The following is a 27,617-nucleotide window of genomic DNA, read 5'->3' on the forward strand; positions in this document are numbered from 1 at the left end:
ACAAAAAATACAAGATGAAAAGAACTATTCAAACTTATATGATATTACCACTGTGGAAAATCTATTTACCTCTTTGCACCTCTTTACAGGAAATTGAAATGAATAATATAGAGGAAGACAAAGAAGAATTAAAATCACAAGAATGTGAAAAAACAGATAACACAACTCGGAAGAGGCAACTAGATAAGACACCACCTGATTCCATCAAACAAGTCTGTAAAAAAATAAATAAGCCACCAATCTCACCAAAAGCTAAAGTTCAGAAACAGAACACTAAATCAAATATTCCACTGTCTCCCATAATAACAATAGTACCTCTAGGAGTAGAATCGCAAAATTCAAAAGAAATTGAAAAACAAAAATATAGATCACTACAATGAAAACGAAGAAATGCACCATCACCAATTATAGGTGCCACAGGAAAAACCAAGGAAAAACAACAAACTGATAAACACGAAGATAGATGCGGTTACAGTAAATGCTTTATAGCAATGTGCCTCAAAAATAAGACTTTAACCAAAGACAGCCTAACCAACACCATAAGAAATTTCATGAGGAATAAGGAAAAAACAAACATCAAATCTCATGAAGAAGATTGTATGTGTATTGAACACTTAGAATAAGAATATTACAAACGGAAACACATCAGTGTTGTAGATAATATTCTAAAGAAAATCAAAATGGAAAAATTAAATCAAGATAGTAAGAAAGTAACAGTTAAGGAAAGTAAGATTCAAGCTACAACAAAAAATGAATCAAGACCTACAAAAATACAAATTAACTTATAACAATTTTAAGCTTTAATAATCTAGGGTAATTTGACCACTCATATTACACCATGCAATCTTTATATAATTCAATGGAATATAAATGGATTATTAACGAGAATGCACTTAGGGGAAGTCCAACGACTTATTAGCGAACACGAACCAATGATTATATGTATACAACACATTGGAAATCGTGTTCCAAAAATAGGTACAGTAGTACCTCGAGATTCGAAATTAATCCGTTCCGAGGCGCCTTTTGTATCATGAGTTTTTCGTATCTTGGACCACATATTACATGTAAAATGGCTAATCCGTTCCAAGCCCTCCAAAAACACCCCAGTAAATTTCATAATAAAGCTAAATTGACCTATAAACAATGAAATGCTACAACAATTTGGACCATTCAATACCTAAAATTAAGAATAAAAATGCAAAAACCTGTAAATAAAGTGTATATTAGTGTACAAGAAATATTTTACTACGTAATGTAAAATGTGGAAGCTTACCTTCGAGTGGAGGCTATCTCCGAAAGTGGTGGCAGAGGAGGAGGAGGACAAACGGCAGATACGTACACTTAACTTTACGAAACACATAAAAAAATGTCAGAAAAACAAACTAAACTTTACAAAACACATTAACAAAACTGTAACACTTAACTTTACAAAAAACTTAAAATAAAATTTATTTTGTCTTTTTTTTTTTATTTTTACATTTCTTTTTACTTTTTTATACTTTACGTAATTTCAATTTCTTCACCACCGAATGGATGCCAGTCCATTTACGGAATTTTTCGAACCACCCATGAGAAGCCTTGAACTCTGGGGTTGCCGTTGATGTCTCCTCTCTGCCGTCGTCTTCGGCTTGGGCAATCAAATCGCCGAAAATAGCGCTGGCCTTCTGGCAGATTGCCGTCTCGGTTATCGTATCGCCATTGATTTCTTTGTCCTCGATCCATACAAGAAGCAGCCTTTCCATTTCATTATGCACATGGCTCCTCTTGTTGGACAAAATAGTCACGCCCTTGGAAGGTGTAGCTGCTTTGATGGCTTCCTTTTGCTTAAGGATGGTGCCTATCGTCGACGGATTTCGGCCGTATTCCTTAGCGATCACACTCAACCGCAAGCCAACTTCATACTTTTTTATTATCTCCATCTTTGTCTCCATAGAAAGCATTCTCTTCTTTTTGTGAACTTCAGTAACTTTCTTGGGACCCATGACTATATGTACTGTACGTAATTAAGTTACGTATGTAGTACATATACTAATTAGGTTCTCACAACACGATAAAGTAGCACAATGAAATCACTAACGAATTTACGATACAAAACGAAATCGTTGGACCGAACGAATGCCGCATGTGTACGATAAAGCTTCAGGTGCGAAGTGGCCGAGCGAAGGAACGCCACCACGTAAGATGCATGATGGGAGGGATGCTGTCCAATAGGAGAGAAGGATCTCATGGCTTGGCTAGCATCAGGAACCAATGGGAGAGCAGGAGGATGGTGGCGAGTCTACTAGAACTAAGATGCAGCGTGTGGCGCGAGTTTCAAAATTGTTATCGGGCGAATCTCGGACTTTCAGAAACCTTTCGTATCTTGAAAACTTTTCGTATGTAGAGCAGTAAAATTTTTCGTGTCAGCTTTCGTATCTCGAGTTTTTCGTAAGTTGAGCCTTTCGTATCTCGAGGTACCACTGTAAATATCTATTAGCTACAACATCACAGGAAAATGAAAATAATTTAGGAACAGCAATATATGTCCATAATAAAATTATAATACGACAAGTAGATATAGATTACTCTGAACGGCAAATTTCAGCAATAACAGTGAAAGTAGAAAATAATGTATTTGATATTATTAAATTGTACAACCAGCCTAATAAAAAGTATGATTTAAACAAATTAAAAAAATAATAAAAGAATTTAAGAATCCTATATTAATTGTAGGAGATTTCAATGCGCATAATCCAATATGGAACTATAACAACATTACTCCGGATAAAGATGGAGCAAAAATAGAAAACTTAATGAACGCTAATAATCTTTGTTGTCTGAATGACAGCGAAGTAAATACATATTATTCCAGAACCCATGGAACATTTTCCACAGTAGATGTCGCCCTTTGTTCAACAAATATTAGTTGACAGACTAGATGAAAATATGTGATGACTCCTACTCAAGTGACCATTTTCCCATAATATCCTTATTAAATAATGAACCAAAACCATATTCTCCACATTATAACGTGCAAAAAGCAGATTGGGACATTTTTAACTTTCATACCAAATATACCGCCGCATGATTATTTGAGAAATCACAATGAGACGAACGATTTTTTTGTGTCCTTCATTAAAAAGGCAGCAGACAGAGCTATACCTCATTCAAAACCCCATAATAAAAAACTCAAACTCCCCTGGTGGTTAGATGATCTATCTGAATTAGTTGGAGAAAAACACACTTTAGCAAGAAGGTTAGATACTCTAAACAGAAGATTCAATAAAGTCAATAAATTAAAATCATTCATAGGAGAAAATATATTAAAAATGAAAATTTTACTATTAAAAATAGATGTATTAAAACCTTTATATAATAAAATATCAGCCAAATTTAGAAAAGAAGTGATAAAAGGTAAAATAATATCTTGGAGGTCCTACGTGTCAGAAATAACAAGCGAAACATCCATTCAAAAAGTATGGGACAATTCAGAAAAATAAATGGAACAAACATTAGACCACCCAGACAAGCTATATTAGATAATGGAAATAAACTTTTAGATCCCTTCGAAATAAGTAACATACTTGGGGCACGTTTTGCCAAAATAAGTAGTGACGAAGATTTAGACAAACATTTTAAAAAAGTAAAAAACAAAGCAGAATCTATTATACTTAATTTTGAGACAAAGGAAGATATGTATTATAATAAGAAGTTCAATATGGAAGAGTTAGAATATGCTCTCTTGGACAGCAATAAATCGGCCCCTGGAGGAGATGATGTTTGCTTTGAGATGATTTGCCACCTAGCACCTTTGGCAAAATTATACTTATTAAAATTATACAATCATTTATGGCTCCAAAACTTGTTTCCAGATAAATTGTGAAATGCAATAATAATTCCTATACCCAAACCGGGAAAAGATGCTAGTAATGTGAATAATTATAGAACCATCTCCTTAACAAGTTGTATATGCAAGTTATTGGAGAAAATGGTAAATGCACGGCTTACGTGGCACATTCGTGAAAATAAAATGTTAAGTCCTACACAGTTTGGTTCACAACGTAATAGGTCTACATTAGATTCTCTGTGTAGTTTGGAAGACCATATACGTAGAGGATTTGAAAGAAAACAAATTACAATAGCTGTCTTTTTTGACATTCAAAAGGCATACGACACTACATGGAGGTATGCAATATTAAAATCGTTACATAATAATAACATACGCGGCCACCTTCCTAAATTTATTAAAAACTTTATGACTGACCGCACTTTTCAGGTGAGGATAGATAGTGTTTTTTCCAAAATATTTCCACTTGAAAATGGAGTACCACAAGGTAGCATCCTGAGAGGTACTTTGTTTACATTGGCAATTAACGTCATCAGTAACATGCTACCGGTCGGAATTAAGAGTAACTTGTATATGGATGATTTTGCAATATATTACACAGCATCACGCATAAAACATGCAGAAAGAATTATTAATAATACTATAATAAAAATATATGAATGGGCCTCATCAGTAGGCTTTAGATTTTCCATAGAAAAACCCAAGCTGTCATGTTTAATAAAAGTAAAATTTGGAAAAAAGGTGAAGAAGCAGAATTAAAAATGAGAAACCATAATATACCAATTAGCCAAACTGCAAAATTTTTAGGTTTGATATTTGATACACACCTCAACTGGAAAGCTTATATAACTTACATAAAATCGAAATGCAAAAGAGCATTAAACCTAATTAAAAAATTATCTCACACAAATTTGGGAGCTGATAGACATACTCTTACTATACTATATAAAGCAACAGTGCTATCAATCATTGATTATGGAAGGTAAATATATGGGGCAGCACTGAAAATATTAGACCCAGTTCACAACGAAGGCCTAAGAATATGCACAGGAGCATTTAGATCCTCACCAGTCTCCTCTGTACAAGTTGAATGTGGCGAACTGCCACTATCCCTCCATAGAGAATTCATAACTATGAAAAGTGCATTAAGAATCAAGACTAGTGATTCACCAACAAAAAGTCTGTTTGAGGTAAGGGATGTCTTTCTAAACAATCATTCACCACCTTTCCAATTAGAGCTAATAGACTGTTCGAGTCACTGAATATAAATATACAAGTACGTACCTCCAATAGTAAAGTTACCACCCCATTGGACTATGATTAAAGTAAAGCCTAGCACTCACTTAAAATATTTATCAAAAAGTTCCGTATATACCCCAGAACACCATAAACAAAAAACCATAGAACATATAAGACAAAAAAGTTCACATTATGCAATATATACCGACGGGTCTAAATCGCAACATGGAGTAGGATATCGCAGAACAAAACCATCAATTTTCTTTACCCAATCATGCCTCAGTCTTCACAGCAGAGTTGTGTGCAATTAAAGTAGCTATCAAAATTATAAAGCAACATCATTCAATAATTTTGTGATTTTTAGCGACTCAAGAAGCGCTATAGAAGCTCTTCAGAGACAATCCAAAAAATGATATTGTACAGCAAATTCAATTTGAACTCTACAAATTTTATAAAAATGGAAAAAATATTGAAATATGTTGGATCCCGGCTCAAAGAAGCAGTCCACATGATAAAAGCAAATGTAAACATCCCTACTAGCGATTATATAAGATATATATAAAAACAATAACTGAAGAGAAATGGCAAAAGGTATGGAACGAAGAGCCTGAAAATAATAAATTAAAACAAATAAAACAGGATGTTAACAAATGGAGTTCAGAATATCAAAGAGAGAGACACATGCTCAAGTAATCCTGACACACGTGCACTTGATGAGCAACCCACGCGACTCTGCTCCAGAGTCCAGAGTATTCAGAGTGCAAGGAGTTGGTAACAGTCAGACATGTCATGTGCGAGTGTCCAAAGTATGACCAGCAGAGACTGTCAACTTTTGGAAATAAGACAATAAAAGAAATTTTGTCAGAATCTTTTACATTTTCAGTAGTTCCAATTTTGACTTTTCTGAGGAACTGCAATTTAATTGATAAAATATAAAACATTAGTGTGTAGTGAATTTTAAAACAAAATTTCAAAAATTAAAACTAATTCTGAATTTTAATACACCGTTTTAGTATGTATGTAAGGGAACATGAGTAAATGTATTTATTGTGTGTGTGTTGTAGTATGAAAGCATTTGCCTTGGTGCATTTTGTTTTTATTTAAACAGAATGACCAATTTGGTCCCAGTTCTGGCCTAAGGGCTAGACCTGGCATTTTATCTAATTCTTCGGGCTAGCCCTAGGAGAGCTGAAAGTCAGCTCGGTGGTCAGGTAAAACTACTTTTATAATAATTATAATAATAATAGTCAGTAGGCCTTAAAGGTTAGGCGTAACGAGTCTCGCCTTTTAAACAAATTACAAAGCTGCGTAAAAACACCAGCTGTATTTTGTAAGTCATTAAGAATTCTTGACAGTACATAGGCCTATAGGATATTGTCTATGCCGTCTGTGTTTTAGTTTGGCACAGGATATTGGTACGGCAGCCTGATTGCGATAGATATTGGTACGGCAGTGTATTGCACGTACATCAATTTCAGACTTCCTGCCGTCCAAATAACATAGTGTAGTGGGGTTACGTCAGTTTCTGTAAGTGGTGCCGTATTGCGCTATTGACTTGCTGTAGGTACGGTAGTCTGCTAATCTTGCAGCAGTTGCCGTGCACTGTTGCTAAGAGCTTAGGGGCACGACACTAAAAGATCAGCGACAGTAGTAATAATAGTCGAACTTGATTGTTTCGCTGAACATGTTCAATTCGAAATGTCAAAGTGAAGCACCATTCTGTCATCACCGAAGCTCCAAAACATTTTGACAGTGAATGAAAATATAAAAAAATCATGGTAATTCTACAGAATAGTTCCGCACGGACTGCACGTAACCGCGGATACGACATCCATTAGGGATTGGGGCGTCCAATGTATTTCGCCATGTTTAGTACTGGCCCCTGGAAGTTAATTACAGTCGTCCGAATAAATATGATTAAAATTCTTGTTCAGGAAGTAAAACTGCATAGAAAACCGCAACTGCCATAGTCTAGGCCGCCGCGGAGTAGTACTGTAGATCTACCAAAATCACAATAATACTTAAACATACTTAGATTTCGACTACTATATACATGAAAAATAAGACTAACCTAATCTATCTGCGCACTTCATATCTTCTTTGAATCTCCTCTGAATCGTGTAATGATACATCAGTTTTCGCCGAAAACATGTTTTCAGGTTTCAACGAGCTGAAAAAACCCATAGACGTCTACGAAGAGTCAAACTTCCAGAAATTGTATATCCGTAGGTCACGAATGATCGAATCGGTCCTGAAAAGAGCTCCGAAGAGGAGATTCAAAGAAGACTTTGAAGTACTCAGAAATCGTACCGGAGTCGATCGTCTGGTAAACGGCCTAATCAATCATAAGTAATCATCCAAATCAGGTCTATATTAACAGCATGTTTCCCATATTGGACGCACTGCTAAGCTTCAAATCTTCTTTGAATCTCTTCTTCTGAGCTCTTTTCAGGCCCGATTCGATCGTTCGTGACCTACGGATATACAATTTCTGGAGGTTTTGACTCTTTCGTTGAAACCTGAAACATCTGTTTTTCAGCGATAACTGATGACCATGTAATGCAACACTGTTCACGTTGCTAGGTCGTTATTTTCTTGCTGTCACTGATATGATATGACTGAGGGGTAAACAAGGGTTCGCGCATGCGCAATTCGCAGCTGTACCAATATCTATCGCAATCAGGGATACGGCTGCTGTACCAATATCCACTTCGTTTAGTTTTAGACGTGAAGGCAGTGTTAGGTTGTTTAACGTAATGCATTTTTGAAACGTATCCGAAATAATGGAATGTCACACTTGGTGAAAGTATTTCAGGACGACATAAACAAAGTGTACACAACTGCTTGTGCTATTCGAAGTAGAAATAGCTGTACTATAGTTATGTACAAGAAATCCTGGTTTAATTCATATTGTCATCGAACAATATGTGGCATAGATTGGGAATAGCAAAAAAAAAAAAAAAAAAAAAAAAAAAACAAAAAAAAAAAAATGAAGATTTGGAAGCATAGGCGCTAGACCTATGCTCTCAAACTACTCCTAATGGGTAAGATGCTTTATCATTTAAACCTTATTCTAAGGGACACTTAATTTAAAGGCGTAAAATTAATTTCTTTCTAGTAAAAGTTATTAAATCATCATCATGCCATCTCTATGGATTCGACACTTGTTTTTGTTGTTTTGTAATTTTTGAACTTAAGAACGAGTTTGTTCCTGGTACGTCAAAATCACATTCATATGGTGGTAATTGTTTGGTAGGTCTAAGCCTGTATACCGTGGCAAACTAGACTGAGGCAGGTGACATTTTACTATAGAATTGTACCTGCTGAACAAGAATTTAAAGTAATATTTTTCCGGCCAGCTGTAATTAACCTGTAATTTACCTTTGAACTCTATCCTACGGTAAGCTTGACCGATGGGAATGCGGAGTTTTGGGTGGGGTTAAACACTGGGAGAATTATGCCTTACAATTCTGGTAAGGGGGACCGATGGGAAAGCATACCCACCCCGTCCCCCCCTTACTTGACACAAGATCCCTGGTGGTTACGTATCCCACACCGTCGACCAGAATTCAAATATGGGCAGTTTAGTTACGTTTCTTGGCCCCAAACCAAAACTGTTCAGTCGAAGTAGACTATGGCAGTTGACGTTTTCTTATGTATTTTACTTACATTACAAGAGTTCAAGGTAATATTTTGCCGGTCGACTGTAACCAATCTGTTATTTACCTTTGAACTCTGTACGTTGGTACATTGCATCCCTTGTACCGTCATGTAGTTTGCAAAGGAAAATTATGGTTCAATTACAGTCGCCCGAATAAATATTACTTTAAATTCTTTTTCAGTAAGTAAAATAACTTAGGAAAACGTCAACTGCTATTGTCTATTTTACCACAGAATGCGGCCTTAGAATTACCAACAATTCTCTCTTAAGTATCGCCCCAAAGCCTATCAAATGACTGCTAACCTCTTTGGTTGTTGGTTTGTTTGCATAACATCAAGCATATTGGGGAAAAACATATTTTGCTAAACGTATTTTTTACGCTTACTCTAAACCAGGGGTCCCCAACCTTTTTGCGTAAAAGGGCCACATTATCATTCGAAATACAGATGAGGGCCGCATATTAGAATTATCCTTACTATCGGAGAAAGTTCACATTTATTTGCATATTATTCATCGTTTGAGTATAGTTTAAGTTAAGAGTCTTACACTCTTATGCCAGCTATTGCTACGTAGGTATTAAAATCTTAATAGTAGCTCATGTTTTATTGTGGAATTTGTGCAAGAAAACAATGAGTTATTGAAAATTCTATATATCTTATCTTTAATGGGAAACTTGATGCTGCATCTTATTTGCAAGCTTAGCAATATCTATTTCTACACTTGTAACAGAAAGTCTCAAAATTTGGTGAAGATGCTCATCAGTAAGCTTAGATCTAAGTTTTGATTTTACTAGTTTCATTTTTGAAAATGTTTGCTCACAGATATATGTACTTCCGAAAACTGAAAACATGCCAACAGCAAACTTTTTTAAGGCAGAATATTCTTCTGGGAGACTGGAATAAAATTCCAAAAGGCTGTTGTCTTGAAACGCGGTTTTCAGGGCATCATTGGCAAATCAATTATTTGCATTTGATAAATTCCTGGAATATCTCCTGTGATACACTGAAAGGGTTTTGAAACATTTGAATTTCCTGCTTAAGATCATGGAAGTCCTTAAATCTATTTGCAAATTCTTCTTTTAAAAGTTCCATTGTCTTTGTATATTTTTCTTTTGAGGCAGTTGAAGTATTCCTTTTCTCATTCTGCAACACTTTACAACAGGGAAAATGTATAAAGTTTTCATCACTGAACTGTTTCATAAAAATATTTGCCTTGCAGTCTTAAGTTCAAATTCTTCAAATGATCAGTTATATCAGATAAGAAAGCTAAGCAGAAAACCCAGTCTGAATCTGAAAATGCTTCTGGAGAGCATTACCCTTATATTGCTCTGAGGGCCACACTGAGTATCATTAAGGGCCGCAGATTGGGGACCCCTGCTCTAAACAATGCTCCCATAAGTACCCAAGTTGCTAAATGCTTATGATAAGTAAAATGCATTTTGTTAAATTGCATATCGTTTTGGAGCGCCTTGGTGGCGTGGTTGGTATGGTGTTTGCATCACACCTCGGTGGTCGCGGGTTCGATTCTCGGCCATTCCATTGAGGAGTGAGAGATGTGTATTTCTGGTGATAGAAGTTCACTCTCGACGTGGTTCGGAAGTCACGTAAAGCCGTTGGTCCCGTTGCTGAATAACCACTGGTTCCATGCAATGTAAAAACACCATACAAACAAACAAACAAAAACAAACATACCGTTTTGGTGGCCAGTAATAAAGTCATGGAAAAAAATTGCAATTTTGGCTAGGAAAAGGTCAAGGGAAATAAAAGTCACATTAATTTTTGGTGGCCAGTAGTCATCAGGTTATGTTGGGTTGGGTTAGGCTAGGCTATAGGTAATGGTAGGTTAAGTTGGGTTATGTTATGTTACTTTTTCCATGTAATTTTATTGCCAGCCACCATAAATTATTATGATCGTTTTTCCTGTGACTTTTTTTTTATCTGTTTTCACTGTCATAGTGATGTATTGCGTTGCTTTCCATTGGAAATGCTTGGCAGTAGGTATTTTCTGGAAGATATTGTTCATGTTAATATGGCTTATCTGTAACCAATAATAGCTGTTTATGAGGCAATTATATAATATATGCATATATTTATATATATATATATTAATACATATATATATATATATATATATATATATATATAATATGTATGTATATATATGTATATATATATATATATATATATATATATATATATATATATATATATAATATATATAATATAATATATATATATATATATATATAATATATATATATATATATATATATATATATATATATATATATATATATATATATATATATACTATATATATATATATATATATATATATATATATATGTATAATATATCATAATATATTATATATATTTATCATATATATATATATATATATATATCTATATATATTTATATATATATATATAAATATATATATTATATATTAAATATATATATTATTTATAAATATTATATATTATATATTTTATTATATATATCATATATATATATTATTATATATATATAATATATATATTATATTTTAAATAAGTATATATATTATATTATATAATTTAATTTATATATTTATATTTATATTATAAATATATTATATAATATTATACATTAAAATATTATATTTATATATATTATAATAATATATATTATATAAATAAATATATTATAATTAATAATAATATTATTATATATAATATATATATATAATATATTTGTTATAATAAATATAATTACTAATATATTATATATATATTATAATAATATATATTTAATATATGATATATTATATATATATATATATATATAATATATATATATATATATAACCCATTAAGTGTGAGTGTATACTAGAAATGCATTGTATGTCCACATCCACATTGACAATTTCTTAATATCCACATCCGCATTAGTATTGCGACCAACATCCACATCCACAGTTTGAGAATGAGGTATCACCCCTGCTCAGTGTTCAATAGTTCTGTATTGACCCTTTGTAATGGATCTTTGTTGGGTCTGCCTCTCTCTTCAATAGAGAGCAGGTAGATGCTGTGGTGGACAAATACTGCGATGATGATAAGGACTGCCTTGTTCACCAAGCAGTGGCGAAGACATCTGGGTCTTCACACTCCACTGCGGCTAGACCTTTGATCTAGGTAGCCTAAGAGGGTCCTCCTCTTCTCTTCCTTCGAAGGGGTTGCAGATGTGTCCCTTTCAGCCCACCTTGCTTTTGGGATATGTCTGTTGAGGTATCTTGACGATTGGCTGGTCCTGGCGAGCTCAAGCTTGTAGTTGGTACAGGACAGGGATTGACTCCTCAAGTTCTGTCATGATCTAGGGATGGTGATAAATCTAGAGACATTCTCAAGCCCAAGCACAGGAAGAAGTATCTTGGCATGCCGATAGACACAGTAGCAGCAAGAGTCTTCCCCTTAGACTCGTATCAGCAGGTTCAGAGGGGCAGCGTGGCTGTTCCTGTCTCAACAGGAGCAGCCTGCTCGGAGTGGCAAGTCGTATTAAGTCACCTCTCATCATTGGAGAAGCTGGTCCCCCATAGGTGTCTTCACCTTTGGTCTCTACAGTGGAGACTGAGGGAGTATTGGTCACAGTCCTGTGACCCTCAGTCCACTCTCATCCCCTTCTCTCAGGAGAGAGGATTTAGATTGGTGGCTTGACAACATGAACCTCTTAATAGGAGTAGATCTTCGCACGCCCCCTCCGGACATGCTGCTGTTCTTAGATGCATCTACCGAGGGATGTGGACGCACACATGAAGGAGTTGCTGACTGCAGGAGTAAGGAACCATCACGAAAAGCATCTTCACATCATCCTGGAACTCATGGCAGCCTTCCTGGCTCTCCAAAAGTTTCAGGGTCGAGTGATGGGGCACTCGGTGGTATTGATGAGCGAATACCACAGTAGCAGCATACGTCAACAAGCAAGGGGGTCTCACTTCTCTCTCGCTTCACTAGCTGACAATGCAAATGCACTGCCCACTTGGTAGAGCTGTCAGCCAGAGACATTCCAGGCAAGAGGAATGTAGTGGCAGACAAGCTCAGCTGCCAGAATTGGGTGATAGGAACCAAGTGGTCCCTACACTAAGACGTGGTGGAGAGGTTGTTCAGCCTATGAGGCGACTTACATAGACTTGTTCACCATTGTACCGGGCCACTGCAGAGGACGTGTTCCAACACCTGTGGGACAACCTCGAGGTCTATGCCTTTCCCCAGATGATTCTGGTGACACCCAAATGGCCTCAGGTCGTTTGGTATCCCGACCTTCTGGCTCTTCTGTCCGAGGCACCAAGGGAGATTCCTCCATGGCGCAACTTTCTGTGTCAACTGCATGTAGAACTGTACCATCAGGCAGTGCTTTCCCTGTGTCTTCACAGGTGGAGGTTATCCATCTCTTGAGAGCGAGAGGCTTTTCTCACCAAGCAGCAACAGAGATGGGAGGATACCTCAGACAGTCCTCTGCAGCGGTATACCAGGGAAAGTGGGCCGTCTTCCGTAGTTGTTGTTGTAGGCGAGGTATCTCTCTGGACAGAGCCACTCTTCAGCAGGTTGAGGACTTTCTCATTGTCCTTCACCGAGAAAAGCTCCTCTCTGTTTCAGCTAAGCCTAGTCTTGAAGCTGAAGGGTATCAATATCTCTTCCTCCTTCATGATACAATATTGTTACTTATTAGGAGTTTTGAAAGGTCTCACCCACCCAGGGATCTCAGGCCTCCTGTGTGGGATGTGACTTGTGATGTAGATCCTGACTCGTGCACCATATGAGCCCCTTCGAGAGTCCTCAGATAGGAATCTGACCCTCAATACAATTTTTCTGCTATCCTTGGCATTGGCAAAGAGAGTTGGCGAACTTCATGGTGTTTCTTTCGATGTAAAACACTCAATGGGATGGGGATTGGTTATGCTCGATTTCATCCTGGATTTCGTAGTGAAGACTCAGAATCTATTGGTCCCTGATGCTAGATTCGGGTGTTTCACCACCCCCTCCCAGAGTGACTTTGTTGGTAATGATCCAGACAAAATGGTGCTTTGTCCTATTAGAGCGCTAAGTTGCTATGTAAAGAGGTCTCAGCATCTCCGGCCTGAGTGTTGATGACTTCTTTAGCACTGAAGGTTCCAAGAAAGAAGTGTCCAAGAACATTGTTTCTTTCTGGCTTTGTGAGACGATCAAGAAAGGCATACTCTGCTGCTGGGGTAGATGACGCCAGTACACATTTGTCCTAGAGCTCATGAGGTCAGGGGCTTGCCCTGTCTGTTGCATTCCATAAGAACCTGTTGGTTCATCATGTTTTGAAGGTATGGGTCTGGGCATGACAGACCACTTTCACCTCTCATTATCTTCATGATATTGCCCACAGGTCCATTGACACTTTCCTTCGGGACCTGTGGTGACTGCTCAACAAGTTGTGTAGCTTAGCCAGCTCCTCTAACTGGACAAGGTTGCATCTCACCTAGTTGTTTCTGTATGAATGAGTATGACTGGAGTGACTGGTTCTCCTTCATCTCTTTCATCCTACTCTTTCCCTCTGGGCAGAGATTACACAAACTGTTACATGCCGGACCGGACGGTTGATGTAGGTAAGACATTCCTTAGAGTAACTTATCTATTTTGTTTAGTTTATAGAAGCAAATATCCTCCTCTTCCCCTTACAAGGCAAGGGAGGGGACTCTGACATAAGACAAACCCATTGCTTGTATTTGCCGTACTGTCTTTGACATTATGGTTCTTCTTTCCCAGAAGACTGACTGTGATCCCATAGTTCCTAACCCTGATCAGATGCCAGTGGCTGGATTTCCTTCCTTGCTCTCATGACCAGGAAGAAAATCTCAGGTAGGCTGAACCCCAGTCGGTTCATAGAGGCTCACTCAGATTCCTCCCACCAATCAGTAATGCAAAGTTCACAGTTTCACATATCAAGGGCATGTAAGCTCATGTGTGTGAAACAAGGTCATTAGTGTGGATATGTGACACGGGCTGATGTGTGTAAAGCAAGCATATTATAGTGTGCCGTAAATGACATGACATTTACCGGAACTGGCCCGACAAGCAGCAGCACACCCAAAAGTGGTGTGTGGCAGAGCACGTAACACTGATGTAGGTATATCGTATGTGTAACGTGTTGTGTTGTGGCCTTACATCAACCTCACAATGTCCCCATGTACTGCAGGGATTAAACCTCAGCTATAAAAGGGCTGAACTGTACATGTATGATTGCAGTCGCTGTCATCTCACTGCAACCAAGAATGCCAAGGAGCAGCGCAACATGCTGAAAGAATACTTTTCATTGGCAATTACTTTCCTGTATACTTTGTTCATGTATTTAGTTCGAATTACAATATTATCTGTGTAGGTACTACATATTTTCCAATTTTTAGACCCTTCGTAATATTTACTTAACATTGCTTTTCTGACATGATAATTCTGTTTTTGAAATGTTATTTGGTTATTTGGTACATTATATTCAACTTGCTTATATTTTTATGTCTGTACTATTTAAGTTTCATTCCCTATATTTTACATATAGTACGATATTTTATTATACTTCAATAATCTGTATTTAGAGTTTTCCCTTTCATTTGTCTTAGTTCATTTGTGTACTTTTATGTGTTGTAGTTAATTTACTAAAAGAAAGTTTCCAATTATATTATGACATGCTTTTCTCATCAATACTTAGTACTTGGAAGAAATAGAGGTCCTGATATGATACTTGAAATAAAACATGACACAAACATACAGTAAGCATAAAAAATACAGTCAACCCCCCATATTCGTGGATTTCTCTCTGGAACATATACTCCCATTATTCGTGGAAAATTTGCTTATTAGCGCCATTTTTCTATGAGAAATATCCACAAATTCCTCTTTATTATTTTATCAATTGCATCATAAAATGCCCATTTTGTGATAAAACTATTTGAAAAACCATGTATAAACATTTATAGTGGGTTTCTCTTGAGTTTTAACTAACCAAACAGGCAGTTTTAAGCGTTTTTATAGGGGTTTTAATTATTCGTGGATTCTAGCTATTTGTGGGGGAGTTTGGTACCCATCCCCCAGGAATACGGGGGTGAACACTGAATATGCATCACATACATGGAATATAACATCTAAATGCAGCTGACCTGCAAGCCTGCTGCTTGCCCCTTTTATCCCATTGCCTGTCGTTCTGGGTACCTACGGAGCATCAGGATTGCTTCTTCTGCTCTTGCACCAACTGGAGAGAGACACGGTGCGAGGCGGGAGCTATGGAGTGGCCTCGGACCATGTGTACACTTACCACTACCGCCGTGTTGACACCACGCTATGTGGGTCGAGTCACGCTAAGTGACAGTTGGCGTGGCCACCCATATACAGTTTTGAGCAGGTTGTAAGATCTGTGGCTCCCCACACATGCCAAGGTGATGCATAATGGCCATGCCGACACCTGACGCACTTACATATGATTTCAATACATTTACGTTTAATTGACATAGTTACCGATTTCCCCCCATGCGTGGATATGTGTGCCTTGATACGTGAATGTGTAAACTTAGCGTGAGTCTTCCTATAGTAAAGGACTGAGGGTTTGTATATTGTGTAGGAACAAATCACAGTTTTTGAAAGTAAATTGTATTCTTCCCAACTATACAAACCTGAGGTCCTTTACACTGACTGCCCACCTCATGCCCCCCTTCAATGTGCTACCTGAGCCTAACATCCAGTTGGGTGGGACTCCCAACTACCGCACCAGTAGTGTATTACCGAACCGCCTTGTTTAAAGATTTTAGTGGCTGTGTCCAGGCTTCGCCTTAAGTAATTCCTATTGTAAAGGACCTCAGATTTGTATAGTTAGGAAAAATACAATTTACTTTAAAAAATTGTGATATTTAAGACAGATTACAATGCATTATTCTTTTATTGCAACTGTTATACTGGACCTCAGAACAGTAATATTTGAATTTGATTGTGCAGTAATGATTAATGTAATGTACCTGTATTAAAATAACATTTTCTTATAATAATAATTCAACAAAGAGGGAGTGAGAGGCAGTGTGCTGCCTTAGCGTTTTGCCACTTCAGTTCAGTACTGCATGCTGAATAGGGCATTGCAATGTTGCCACCCGCAGCCACATGCTCAGAAGGAAGATTGCCAATCAGTGTTATTGACACTTCATGTTTTCGACTTACCAGCTTACAGGGAGCAGCAAAAAGGCAAATATGGACGATGTCAAGTGGAGAGTCCTCCAATCCCTCAAGAAGTAGCCAAGACCAGCGAAGACCATGACACTGACGCTGTAGGGAGCACACAGAATCATCCCTACGATTGTGCGTTGTGAGGTAGGTGTTGTCTCCATCACTAGTTCAGAGGAAATTAGTCAGGTGGGATTTGGTTGCATATAGAATTCTTTCATGGTAATCTCATGAAAGTTACTTGAAGCATATAAAGGATGCTGATTCTGAAGTGATATGTTCTTTATTTTTTTTATAAAAACTATTGTCTAAGAAACTTGCTTGTGCTACATTTCATACATGGCCAAACTGAACTGAGCTTTTCCCAGATTTCTAAATGGAAAATGTTTATACTATTCAGAAATAATTTCTGCTATTAATGTACTTTGAGATAGTTTTATCAGCATGTGAAGTATTTCAAGTATAATTACAAGAAAATTATTTTGAGGACATTAGAACTGCATTGTAATGATTGTATATCTGTACTTCCAAAACAAACATACACCTTCACATTAAATATTAAACAAAATTCCAATACCTCCGCCTAATAAAGGTAAAACTTCTTAACAAGGTTGTGATTTGTTCTTTTGTGTATTTATGTTGATAAAATCACTAAAAACAGACAAGTGGAGATGTTACACACAGCTTCCATATATGGTGCTGCACATGACATTCATATCCCACCTGTAGAGTTTGGGTTAGTCCGTATATATAATAGTTACAACCGTCACCAGATAACCTAGGAAAACAACATCGAGGGTGCTGTTGCCAAAGTCGATTACATATTAGTCCTTTTTTAATCATGGCAAAATTATTTTTCAAGAGTTGTAAAGCTGTCACACAATTCAAGTGCTCTTATCACAAGCATGAATGGGCAAAATGACAATGAATAGGATTTGCAGCCCATACATACACATAATATAAAGGCAAACCATATCACAATAATAAAAATGATCTGCAATCATGCTCTGGATAAAATAAAAAACTAAACCTTAAACAGCAAAATATGAAGTGACTTTTTTTCAGAACTAAACTGTACCTTACCTAAGTTATAGGTGGGATAGATGATGCTTGAGAGTGTAAGGCCTAAGACAAGCCTGCAGACAAGCACTAACGAATAAATTGGGAGCAGCCCTATGCCTAAAACAGCTGCTACTACCACAAGGGACCCATATCGTAAAGTCGCTCTTCGACCTAATCTGAAAGTTGATGACTTAAAATCATTATATTATGATAATATTAATTTATTTAATGTTAATGTTAAAAATAGGTTGTAGTGCCCACTTGTGCAGGCCTACACACATCTACAACCGCAACCCCCACTATCCTGCAAACAGGAACCCACAAAAAAAAAAACATGCTCGAAAGAAACACAACTTCTCTCATATGACTTTTGTACATATATTTCTATTGTTATTATTGTCACAATCTGGATGTGTACTATTATTACCATCGTATGCATTGCTATGTCAGTTTTCCAAGTGCAAATGTATGATATTCAGTCCAATGTTCTGTACCATTTTATACGTATAATTTCTGCCTGTGAACAAACACAAATTCTTGAACTTATTCCCCATTTCAACCAGTCAAAAGGTCAGAAGCTACAATGCAGCTCACATGAACCCTTGACCTGTGTGAATGTTTTGTAAATAAATCAGTAAGCTACAAACTCCGAATCTCATTCGTACCTTGGCTCACATTGGTGACCCTGGAGAGATGCATGACCAAGTCAGCAGCAACGATCACACCCTTGTCAGTGAGAACCTCACAGCTGCCTCCATACGCCTGCCACTCTTTACACCCCACAACCCTGAGGCATGGTTCTTCAGGGCTGTAACGATTTTTAGCACAAAGAAAATCAACTCTGCGAAGTGCAGAGCAGACGCTGTCTTAGAATTCCTGATGGATGATGTCTTCGAGCAGATAGCAGGATGGCTCGAAGAATTAGATGCCACTGTCACCTACAACCTGCTGAAGGATCAGCTAAAGTCATTCTTCAGCATGCTGCCCACCCAGGGATCCAAGAAGTTCCTCAACCATGTAGGGGCACCAATAAGAGACAAGCGACTGTTGCAAATGTACAATCACACTGCCTGCCATTGGTGCCAACCCGAGTCATCCTTGGACCTCGTGAGGAGGTACTCCTCACAAAAAACTCCACCAGACTAGCAGCCATGCCTGAAGCTTCCACCATGCCCAGAGAAGGGTTCCTGATCATGATTGATGAAATATATATGGCCCACAGAGTAGCAGACACCTCACAGCCAGCAGCAGCACCACCACCACCACGTCAGATCCAGCAGACAACGGACATGGAATCAGACAGCAACCCAGAAGAGCCAGCCACCCCCATATATAAAAAAAGCCTTCCCAAACAATTCTCCAAAGGGAAGCCCAAGTAGAAGAAACAAGAAACTCTAAAGGGCATATGTTTTTCCCAATGAAGGTTTGGAAACAAAGCCTGAAAATGTGGCAAAGGCTGCATATTTTAAAAGAACATGCAGTACAGTCGCACTTGGAACCCATCCATACTAACGTCAGCGATGAGCAAACTGGTTGCCTTGTAAGAGAAGCTGTACCTGATACAGCTGTCTTTCCTCCAGGTAAAAACGAAAATGACATGTGCTTCTTTCTAAAGAGGTAAGATCTGACTAGGAGTTCTTAGTAGACACCGGAGCGTGCAGATCTTACATCCCAGCCAGCCCGAACAAAGGACTTAACCCTGCTCCCCCCACCAATCTCCAAGTATTGATAGCCAGCAGAGCCCCACTAACAATGTACAGAAGGCAGGAGATGAAAATTGCTTTCAATGAATGACTGGTCATTCATTATAGCAGGCGTGACGATGGCGCTATTAGGAGCAGATTACATTGTGGCGGGAACATAAGCAAAGCAAGCAACAAGATCTCCCCACATTTACTTTGTCGAACACAGCTGACAAATAGTTCCCCCAGCCACGCTTTCCCCTTTACTTTACTAATTACGTGCAGGACAATTGGTTTAGCAAGATAAATGAAACAAAAACTCTAAGAACACATGTACTCACCATATACTTGACACACTCAGGGCGAGACGCTGTGCTGTCCACTGGATATGGTTGTCAAGACACAAACTAATCCACTGGCACCCAGCATCAGACCAGCAACCGTCGAATACTAATACCAAAGAACCAAACAAGCACCAACACTACACAACTCAAACACAACTTAACAAATCACTACACGAACGAGCACCAATTAACACCAAGATTCCTCAACAGCAGAAAAATACGAAAAATCAGTAACACAAACAAATACAAATCACATCAAAGACAACTCAACAAATCATCACACAAACAACCACCAACACTGTCTCCAATAAGCACCTCACAAACATCACAACACAAAATCAAATACAACAGACTTCAGCTCATCAACCAGACAGACACACACACAACAACTATACAACACAAAAATCAATCAAATCACACAATAACAACTGACCCTCAACAGACTGCCTTATCTCCAAGACCACTGCCTTCTATGACTGTTCATAACAAACTGATCATAGACTGCCTACCGCCTGCTGCGGCAACCGAATCCACGCACGAACCCAACCATCCGCCAACAAGCAGTCCATACGCTAAAGACCCATCCACCAATTACACGCTTTCTCTCTCTCTCTCAATAGCTTGCTCACTCACAATCTTCAGAAAAACACATACGCACTTACACACTATCATACAGCAACACCAAACACGAAACACAACATATCAAACATATGAAAACATTTAAACTCAATTATTCCCGACAACTACCAACAACCCAATGATGCTCTCACTCTCTCTCTCACACAACCCTCGAGGACATTGTCAAATGTAACTACCACATCACTCCTCCATAACCTAACAACACACAACCTACTGGTAGATGTAGCAGCTAAACAGTTAATCCCAAGAACAGCATCAACATAAATTCCTCAAAAGGCAAGCAGACATACCACAACCAAACTATCAATGATATGACCTTTTGTGCATGAAGTCCAACTGCCAGAAATGCAGGAACTCCTACAGGAATATAAAGACGTATTCAAAGACGACCTGAAGCACGACTTACAAAACCAACAAAACATAGCATCCAGCATCACATAGAGACCAAAGGTCCCTTGATCCACTCACGATTCAGACGGCTGGCTCTAGAGAAGTTCACCTACTCTTTAAGAAGGTATTCAAAGAAATGGAAGAAACAAGAATATGCTGAAAAGCCCCCAACCCATGGGCATCACCCCTACACATGGTACCGAAATCTGATGGAACATGGCGCCCCTGCGGAGACTACCAACAGCTAAATGTCAAAACAAAGCCAGACAGATACCCACTACTAAATATAGCAGACATAACCAACCAGATGAACAGAACAAAAATCGTCACAAAAATCAATCTCCCAAAAGGGTATTACCAAGTCTAGTGGCAAAAGAAGGTATTGAAAATATTTCTTTCATCACCCCCTTTGGCACCTACATATTCAATTACGTACAGCGGTTTTGGACTTTGCAACTCAGGGGCAATATTCCTAAGACTGATGGACAAACTGTTCAGGGACTTTACATTCTACATGGTCTACGTTGACGACACTAATTTTCAGCCCCAACCTAAAACAACATCCCAAAGACTTTAAGAAAGTGCTACAGAGACTGAAAGAAAATGGAGTCAATGCATGAAAACAAGTGTGAATGGACAAAGAAAACCGTAGAGTTTCTGGGAGACTGAGTAGGCCTAGAAGGAATTAAACCTCTACTTGAAAAAGTGAAAGTAACAATAGACTTCCTGAAACCAAAAACAGTGAAATCAGTGCAAGAATTATCAGGTTTAATAAATTATTATCATGATTTCATACCTAACTTTGCTAAAATAATGAGCCCCATATATGAATGTCTTAAAGGAAATAAAAAGAAACTAACTTGGGTAGAAAAGCAAGATAAAGCATTTCTTTTAGCAAAAGAAGGAGAGTAACCTCTGCAACAACACTAATCTTTCCTTTACCCCATAGGTCCCTCACTATGACAATTGACACGTTCAATGCAGAGATTGGTGCTGTATTTGAGCAGGACACTGATGATGGTTGTTTTCCACTGGCCTTCTTCAGCAATAAGCTAATGGCTGTGGAAAAGAAGTACGTATTCAACATTTGACAGGGAGCTCCTCCACTTCTGCTACATGTTCAAGGGATGAGAGTTTGTGGTGCAGAATGACCATCAATACTACTGAAGCACACCTTCCACTAAGTGGAAGATGCATGGTCAGTGATAGCTGAACGCTCCTGCACCATCAAGTACCTGAAGGGTTCAACGAACACCGTGGTGGATACAGTATCGAGGAAACTTTTTCAACACCATCCAGCTCAAAATAGCCCATCCCAAGATAGCAGTAGTGCAGAAGGATTACATGAACCTGCAGCAACTGCGGCAGATCAATCCTGCCCTCATATGGAAGTGACCTGTCAATCAACAGTGGAACAATGACCATCACCTGCTAAATGAGTACCGGATGTCACAAGGCCTAGAAATGAGAGCCTTCACTCCACCCACAACCTATCCCACCCATCGGGCTAATCAACCTCCCAAACCATAGCAGAGCAGTACATCTGGTCGAAAGAGGGAAGACGTGAAAATTTTGATGAGAAAATGCATCCTGTGCCAGACATCAAAGGTTACAAGGCACGTCGAAAGTGGAATAGAAGAGTTCAAAACAACCAACCGCTGACTCGCCCACATCCACGTCGACATATTGGGACCTCTTTCTTTCAGGGATACAGATACCTGATTACCATCATAGACAGGAACACTAGGTGGCAGGTAGCAACACCAATATGACAACAGATGGCGGAGGGCTGTGTAAAAGCCCTCGTCAACTGGGTCTGCAGGCATAGAGTCCCCAAGATCATCACCAGTGATAGAGGAGCCAATTTCACATCCACCCTGTTGAATGCCCTTGCCAACATTCTGAGGATGGAAATAACGCATACGACAGCCTACAACCCTGACGTCAACAGCCTCGTCTAGAGGCTGCCCCAGTCGCTAAAAGCTTCACTCGCCTCCAGATGCCAGAGTGGGAGGTGGAGAAAGGAACTACCATGGGTCCTATTGGGCCTCAGAATGATGCAACACAGCATTCAACTAATCTCCAGTGTAAATCCTTTAAGGGCAAGCATTGATGTTGTCAGCAGACGTCTTCCAAGAAACAAACAAATCCGACATCGCTATCTGACTCCCAAAAAGCGATAAAAAGGATAATACCAGCGAAGACAACCTACCACGTGAACAGAAAGGTGTATGTCCTCGGCAATCTGCAGAACATGAAGAAATATGTGTTAATACAGGTAGATGCACACAGACCCCACCCCTCTCCCCAGCCTACTCAGGACCATACTGCATCATTTGGAGATGGCCAAAGGCACATACCAAATGACAGTTACAACAGCAGAATAACATGGGTTTCCATTGATTGCCTCAAATTCTCATATGTACATACCAGACACCGACCTACAACCGTAGGCCTCTCAGGGTGGGCGTGGGGGGAGTCCTGCAGCACCCACATATGTGAGCCTACATACACCTAACAACCTCCATTACCCTGCGATGAGGAACCCATGGAAGAAAACGTGCAGTTGAGAGACACAATACATCTCTCGTACGACTTTTGTACATATATTTCTGTGACGGTAATTGCTTCCTAGCAAAGAAAGATAAAGGAAACGAAAACGCATTTTCCAGAAGTTCGGCAGTAAGGAGGTTTTCGCTGTTCTGGAATCGTCGGGCGTGTTGTGGAGCGCAAAAACGCGCCAATGTGACATGAGAAATGCCGTGTTTTCTGATGCAATACCTCGTCTAGATTCATCTAGGGAGTCCTAGTAAACTCGGGAGCCTGTGACGCTCGCCTTAGGCCCCGCCCCCAGGATGCTGTATAAATACGACGGAGGAAGTAGGAGGGAAAGAGATCGTAGAAGAGAGACACCTGTTAGTCACAGAGAGATATCCTCAGTAAGAGCCACTGGTCGGAATATCAGTGAGAAAACAGCAGCAGCAGAGATTATCCGTGAGAGATAAGAGAGAAAGGGACCGACGAAGGATCAATCAGAAGAGTTGTTCGAGAGTTGGTTGGATATTGGTCTAATCGTCTTCAGGAGTGGACGAATTATTCCGTGTTATCGCGAAGTCGAGCAGACTTCAGAGAAGGAAAGGTCCTGCTACAGGTTTTGGGGAGTTCCTGCCTTACAAATAGACTATTTTCTGCAATATGGAGTCAAGAGGACGTCTGCAATTGCCAAATCGACTAGCAAGTATTTGAATTGCCTCACTGTTACCCCAGTTCATGCAGTGTAAGATTCTGTCTTTTTATGTAAATAGGAGATACCATTCTGCATTTACCTTTGTTAGTAAGCTTGTAAATAAACCTTTGTTGTGTTAGTGTTTCTTTCTATGTTCGTATCCCCAGTTTCAACTGTTTGTGTTGATATATATTTTTTTTTTATTTCATATCGAACCTGAGCGGACCTCTCTCAGAGGCCGTAACATTGTGTCGACCTTTAACCAGGATATTTCGACACCGTAACAATTTCCCTTGTTATTGTTGTCACAATCTATGTATTATTACCATTGTATGTATTGCTATGCCAGTTTTCCTCCCATACATGTATGTTTTTAAGTCCAATGTACTGTGCCATTTTATATGTGTATTTCTGTCTGAGAACAAACCCAAATGCTTGAAATTGATCCACAAATGCTTGAATTTAATCCCTGCTTTGTCCTGCCAAAGGTCAGAAGCTACATTGTGGCTAACACAAGCCCTTGACTGTGTGAATGTTTAGTAAATAAATCAGTAAGCTACAAACTGAATCTCACTTGTATGTCACCTCACAAGGTAATCACTCATCATTGTTGTCGCCTCACAAGGTAATCACTCATCATCGTTACGGCTTTCATTTAAGAATTTTTTGATAATGTTGCTCTGATCAGAAGTTATATTTTGAGCCTTTTGAGCGCTTGACACACATCACATTCAGCGTAAGCTTAGTGACAACCTGTTTCTTTCTTGTAAAAATTCAATATAAGCAGCAATGATCCCCCTTATACTTTCATTATTTATTATGGAAAATGTAAAACAGAGTCAGTTTTCTTATATAAATAAGACAAGTAAAGACAAGTACTAGAGTATAAGCACAGCAGAAAGACAGAAAGAAAAATACAGGCAGTCCCCGGTGTACGATGAGGGTTCATTGTCTAAAATAGTAAAAGATCCTAAGAAAACCTTACTATTAATGCATTGGGTGTATTGAAAACGATGTAAACTGCATTATTATTGAGTGTTTTTTATAAAAAAAACACCTCCAAATTGTTATTATTCTGCTCTATTGGAACCATATTTCTTCTGTCATATTGGCGTTGAACATGGGCCATATACTGCGAAATAATTTCTGATGAATATATTTGAAAAGTGTCGTAACCTTGGAACATTGTTAGCCAAAACCTGTCGTAAACCGGGGACTGCCTATACAGATTAAGAGGGACTACCAAGAGGTGCATGCTCTGTTCATTGCCTATTATCTATTCAAATGAATAAGTTGCAACTGGGAATTACCTGTCCCCAACGGCACCTCCAACAACATCCCCCATCATACATCCCGCGCTGATGACCATCTGGTAGAGCGAGGAGAGCCAAGCGTCCTCACAGATGAATCCCCACTGAAGGCAGAAGTAGCAGTTAGTGGTCACAAGTGAGACTATGAGGCTAACCATTTTTATAAGCCAGGAAGGAAGGAATCTAGAATTTAGACCCAAGGCCAAGCACCGGGACCCATGAAGTCATTCAGTGCTGAGAGGGAAATTGACTGGAAGAGGGTTTGTAAGTTGTAACAAGAGGAAAACCTCTCAGTTACACTAAGAAACAGTTGTTAGGAGAGGGTGGACAGTCAGATGGAAGAAAGAGCATATGAACAGCGGCACAGTAAAGGGAATGAAAGAGGGTGCAGCTAGGTCCCGAAGGGATGTTACAAAAAACCTTCAGTAATGCCTAGAGTTCAACATGTGAGGTAGTACACTGACGGGTTCTATAATTAGTAACAGCTTTTTCTAAAATAAAAAAATTACTTATTTTTGTTGACTTCATTTATTTTTAAATGCAAGTAATCATTATTCATGCTGGAGACTCAACTTTCATAAATTTTTTTGTCACCATTTTGGCCATTCTCAGTGCCTATTTGTTAAGGTTTTTTTACGTTCTATTTAATTTTCATTCAATAAGATACTTGTATCACTGTTATTTTATACATTAAAAGTACACAAAGGAATTATCCATAAATGGAACATCAAAAACACTTCCAAAATGATGAGTTCTTTGGAAATAAAAAAAATGCGCTTGAAGAATCTTACCTCCATAGTAATGGTTGAAGTGAAAACGGAAGTGTCGTATTCCCAGGAGGAACATGAGGTATTTGAAACATTATTGAAAGTCTCCTCTGTAATACAGATAGATAATTTATTAACTGTTCCTGCCTCATATTAATTTCATATCATTTGATTAACTTACAGCTTCTTTTTCATAAAAAAACTGGTATTGTTTTCATGCAATTTAAAGCTCTTCTTGTCATAAGCTCAAGAATTTGTTTAGTGACCACATCTTTCAAGTGAAACTTTACTTAGAAAATGTCTGAAAGGATGTATATATTTTAGGCAACAAATACAAAACATTCTTAGTAATACTTAGGTGTTACCCTAATCGACTACATACGAATAGTTGGAGTCCACTGAGTTGTGTTGTAGGCAATTTGCACATCACTGACAAGCTCACTACTCCTGCTGCAGCCATTGTCGAAACCCTCTGTGATATTTCTTAGAATGAAAAATTTGAAAATATTGTTTACCAGCAATCATCTATTTACCGGGAAGATTGTTTCACTCATTTCATATATTCATGAATATTTTCATTAATTCCAACTGTTTTTCCATAAAGATCTTGAGTTTAGTAAGGGTAATACAATGAAGATTCAGTAGCTGTACTCACAGTGTCCCTGCCTCCCGACATCTGTACGGAACCTGAGCATTCGTCAAGGTAGAGCCAATAAGAGCTGGTGCCAGGGCAGCTGGACCTAAAGCAGAAATGATAATAATAATAACAGTAAACTCTTAATAGCAATATCCATCAAGTCTTGTAGAGAATCAGGGTTTTCCAAGTCAAAAAGAAGTTTGTGGGAACTGGAATGCCAAGTATTTGTATAGTTTGCAAGTTTACATTATCTAGAGTACTTTACAGAACGTTAATTAGTATAGTTTACAGAAGAATAAAATTTAGGCCAAAAACCAAGTGCTGGAACCTGTAAGGTCATTGAGCGCTGAAATGGAAATTGACAGTAAAAAGATTTGAAAGGTGTAACAGGAGAAAAACCTCCTGTTGCAGTTTGAATCAATAGTTAAGAGAGGGTGGAAAGAAAGATATAAGAAAGAGAGTGTGAAAGGAGGTACAGTAAAAGGAACGAAAGGAGGTTGTAACTATGGTCCGAAGATGTGCTGTAAAGAACATTAAGTAATGCACTGACGGCACAAACCCCTTTGGTGGTTAATTTTGATTAAAAAAAAATTTAAATTACGAGATTTCGATTTTGGGAACTTCGATT

General features: G+C 38.3%; 1 protein-coding gene across 2 annotated transcripts in view; it reads right to left on the reverse strand.

Annotated features, from left to right (window-relative positions):
• Nucleotides 1-27,617, reverse strand: part of LOC135210371 (organic cation transporter protein-like) — a 203,408-nt gene that overhangs the window by 150,078 nt on the left and 25,713 nt on the right. For both annotated transcript variants that reach the window (XM_064243279.1, XM_064243278.1), the window contains exons 3-8: nt 27,008-27,092; nt 26,735-26,835; nt 26,377-26,462; nt 25,586-25,689; nt 18,016-18,170; nt 16,930-17,098 (exon numbers count right to left, since the gene is read on the reverse strand). In XM_064243279.1, coding sequence (XP_064099349.1) covers nt 16,930-17,098; nt 18,016-18,170; nt 25,586-25,689; nt 26,377-26,462; nt 26,735-26,835; nt 27,008-27,092 — 700 coding nt within the window. The remainder of the gene's footprint in view (nt 1-16,929; nt 17,099-18,015; nt 18,171-25,585; nt 25,690-26,376; nt 26,463-26,734; nt 26,836-27,007; nt 27,093-27,617) is intronic.

The sequence above is a fragment of the Macrobrachium nipponense genome, chromosome 39 (assembly GCF_015104395.2).
Source record: "Macrobrachium nipponense isolate FS-2020 chromosome 39, ASM1510439v2, whole genome shotgun sequence".
Classification (NCBI taxonomy): Eukaryota; Metazoa; Arthropoda; class Malacostraca; order Decapoda; family Palaemonidae; genus Macrobrachium; species Macrobrachium nipponense.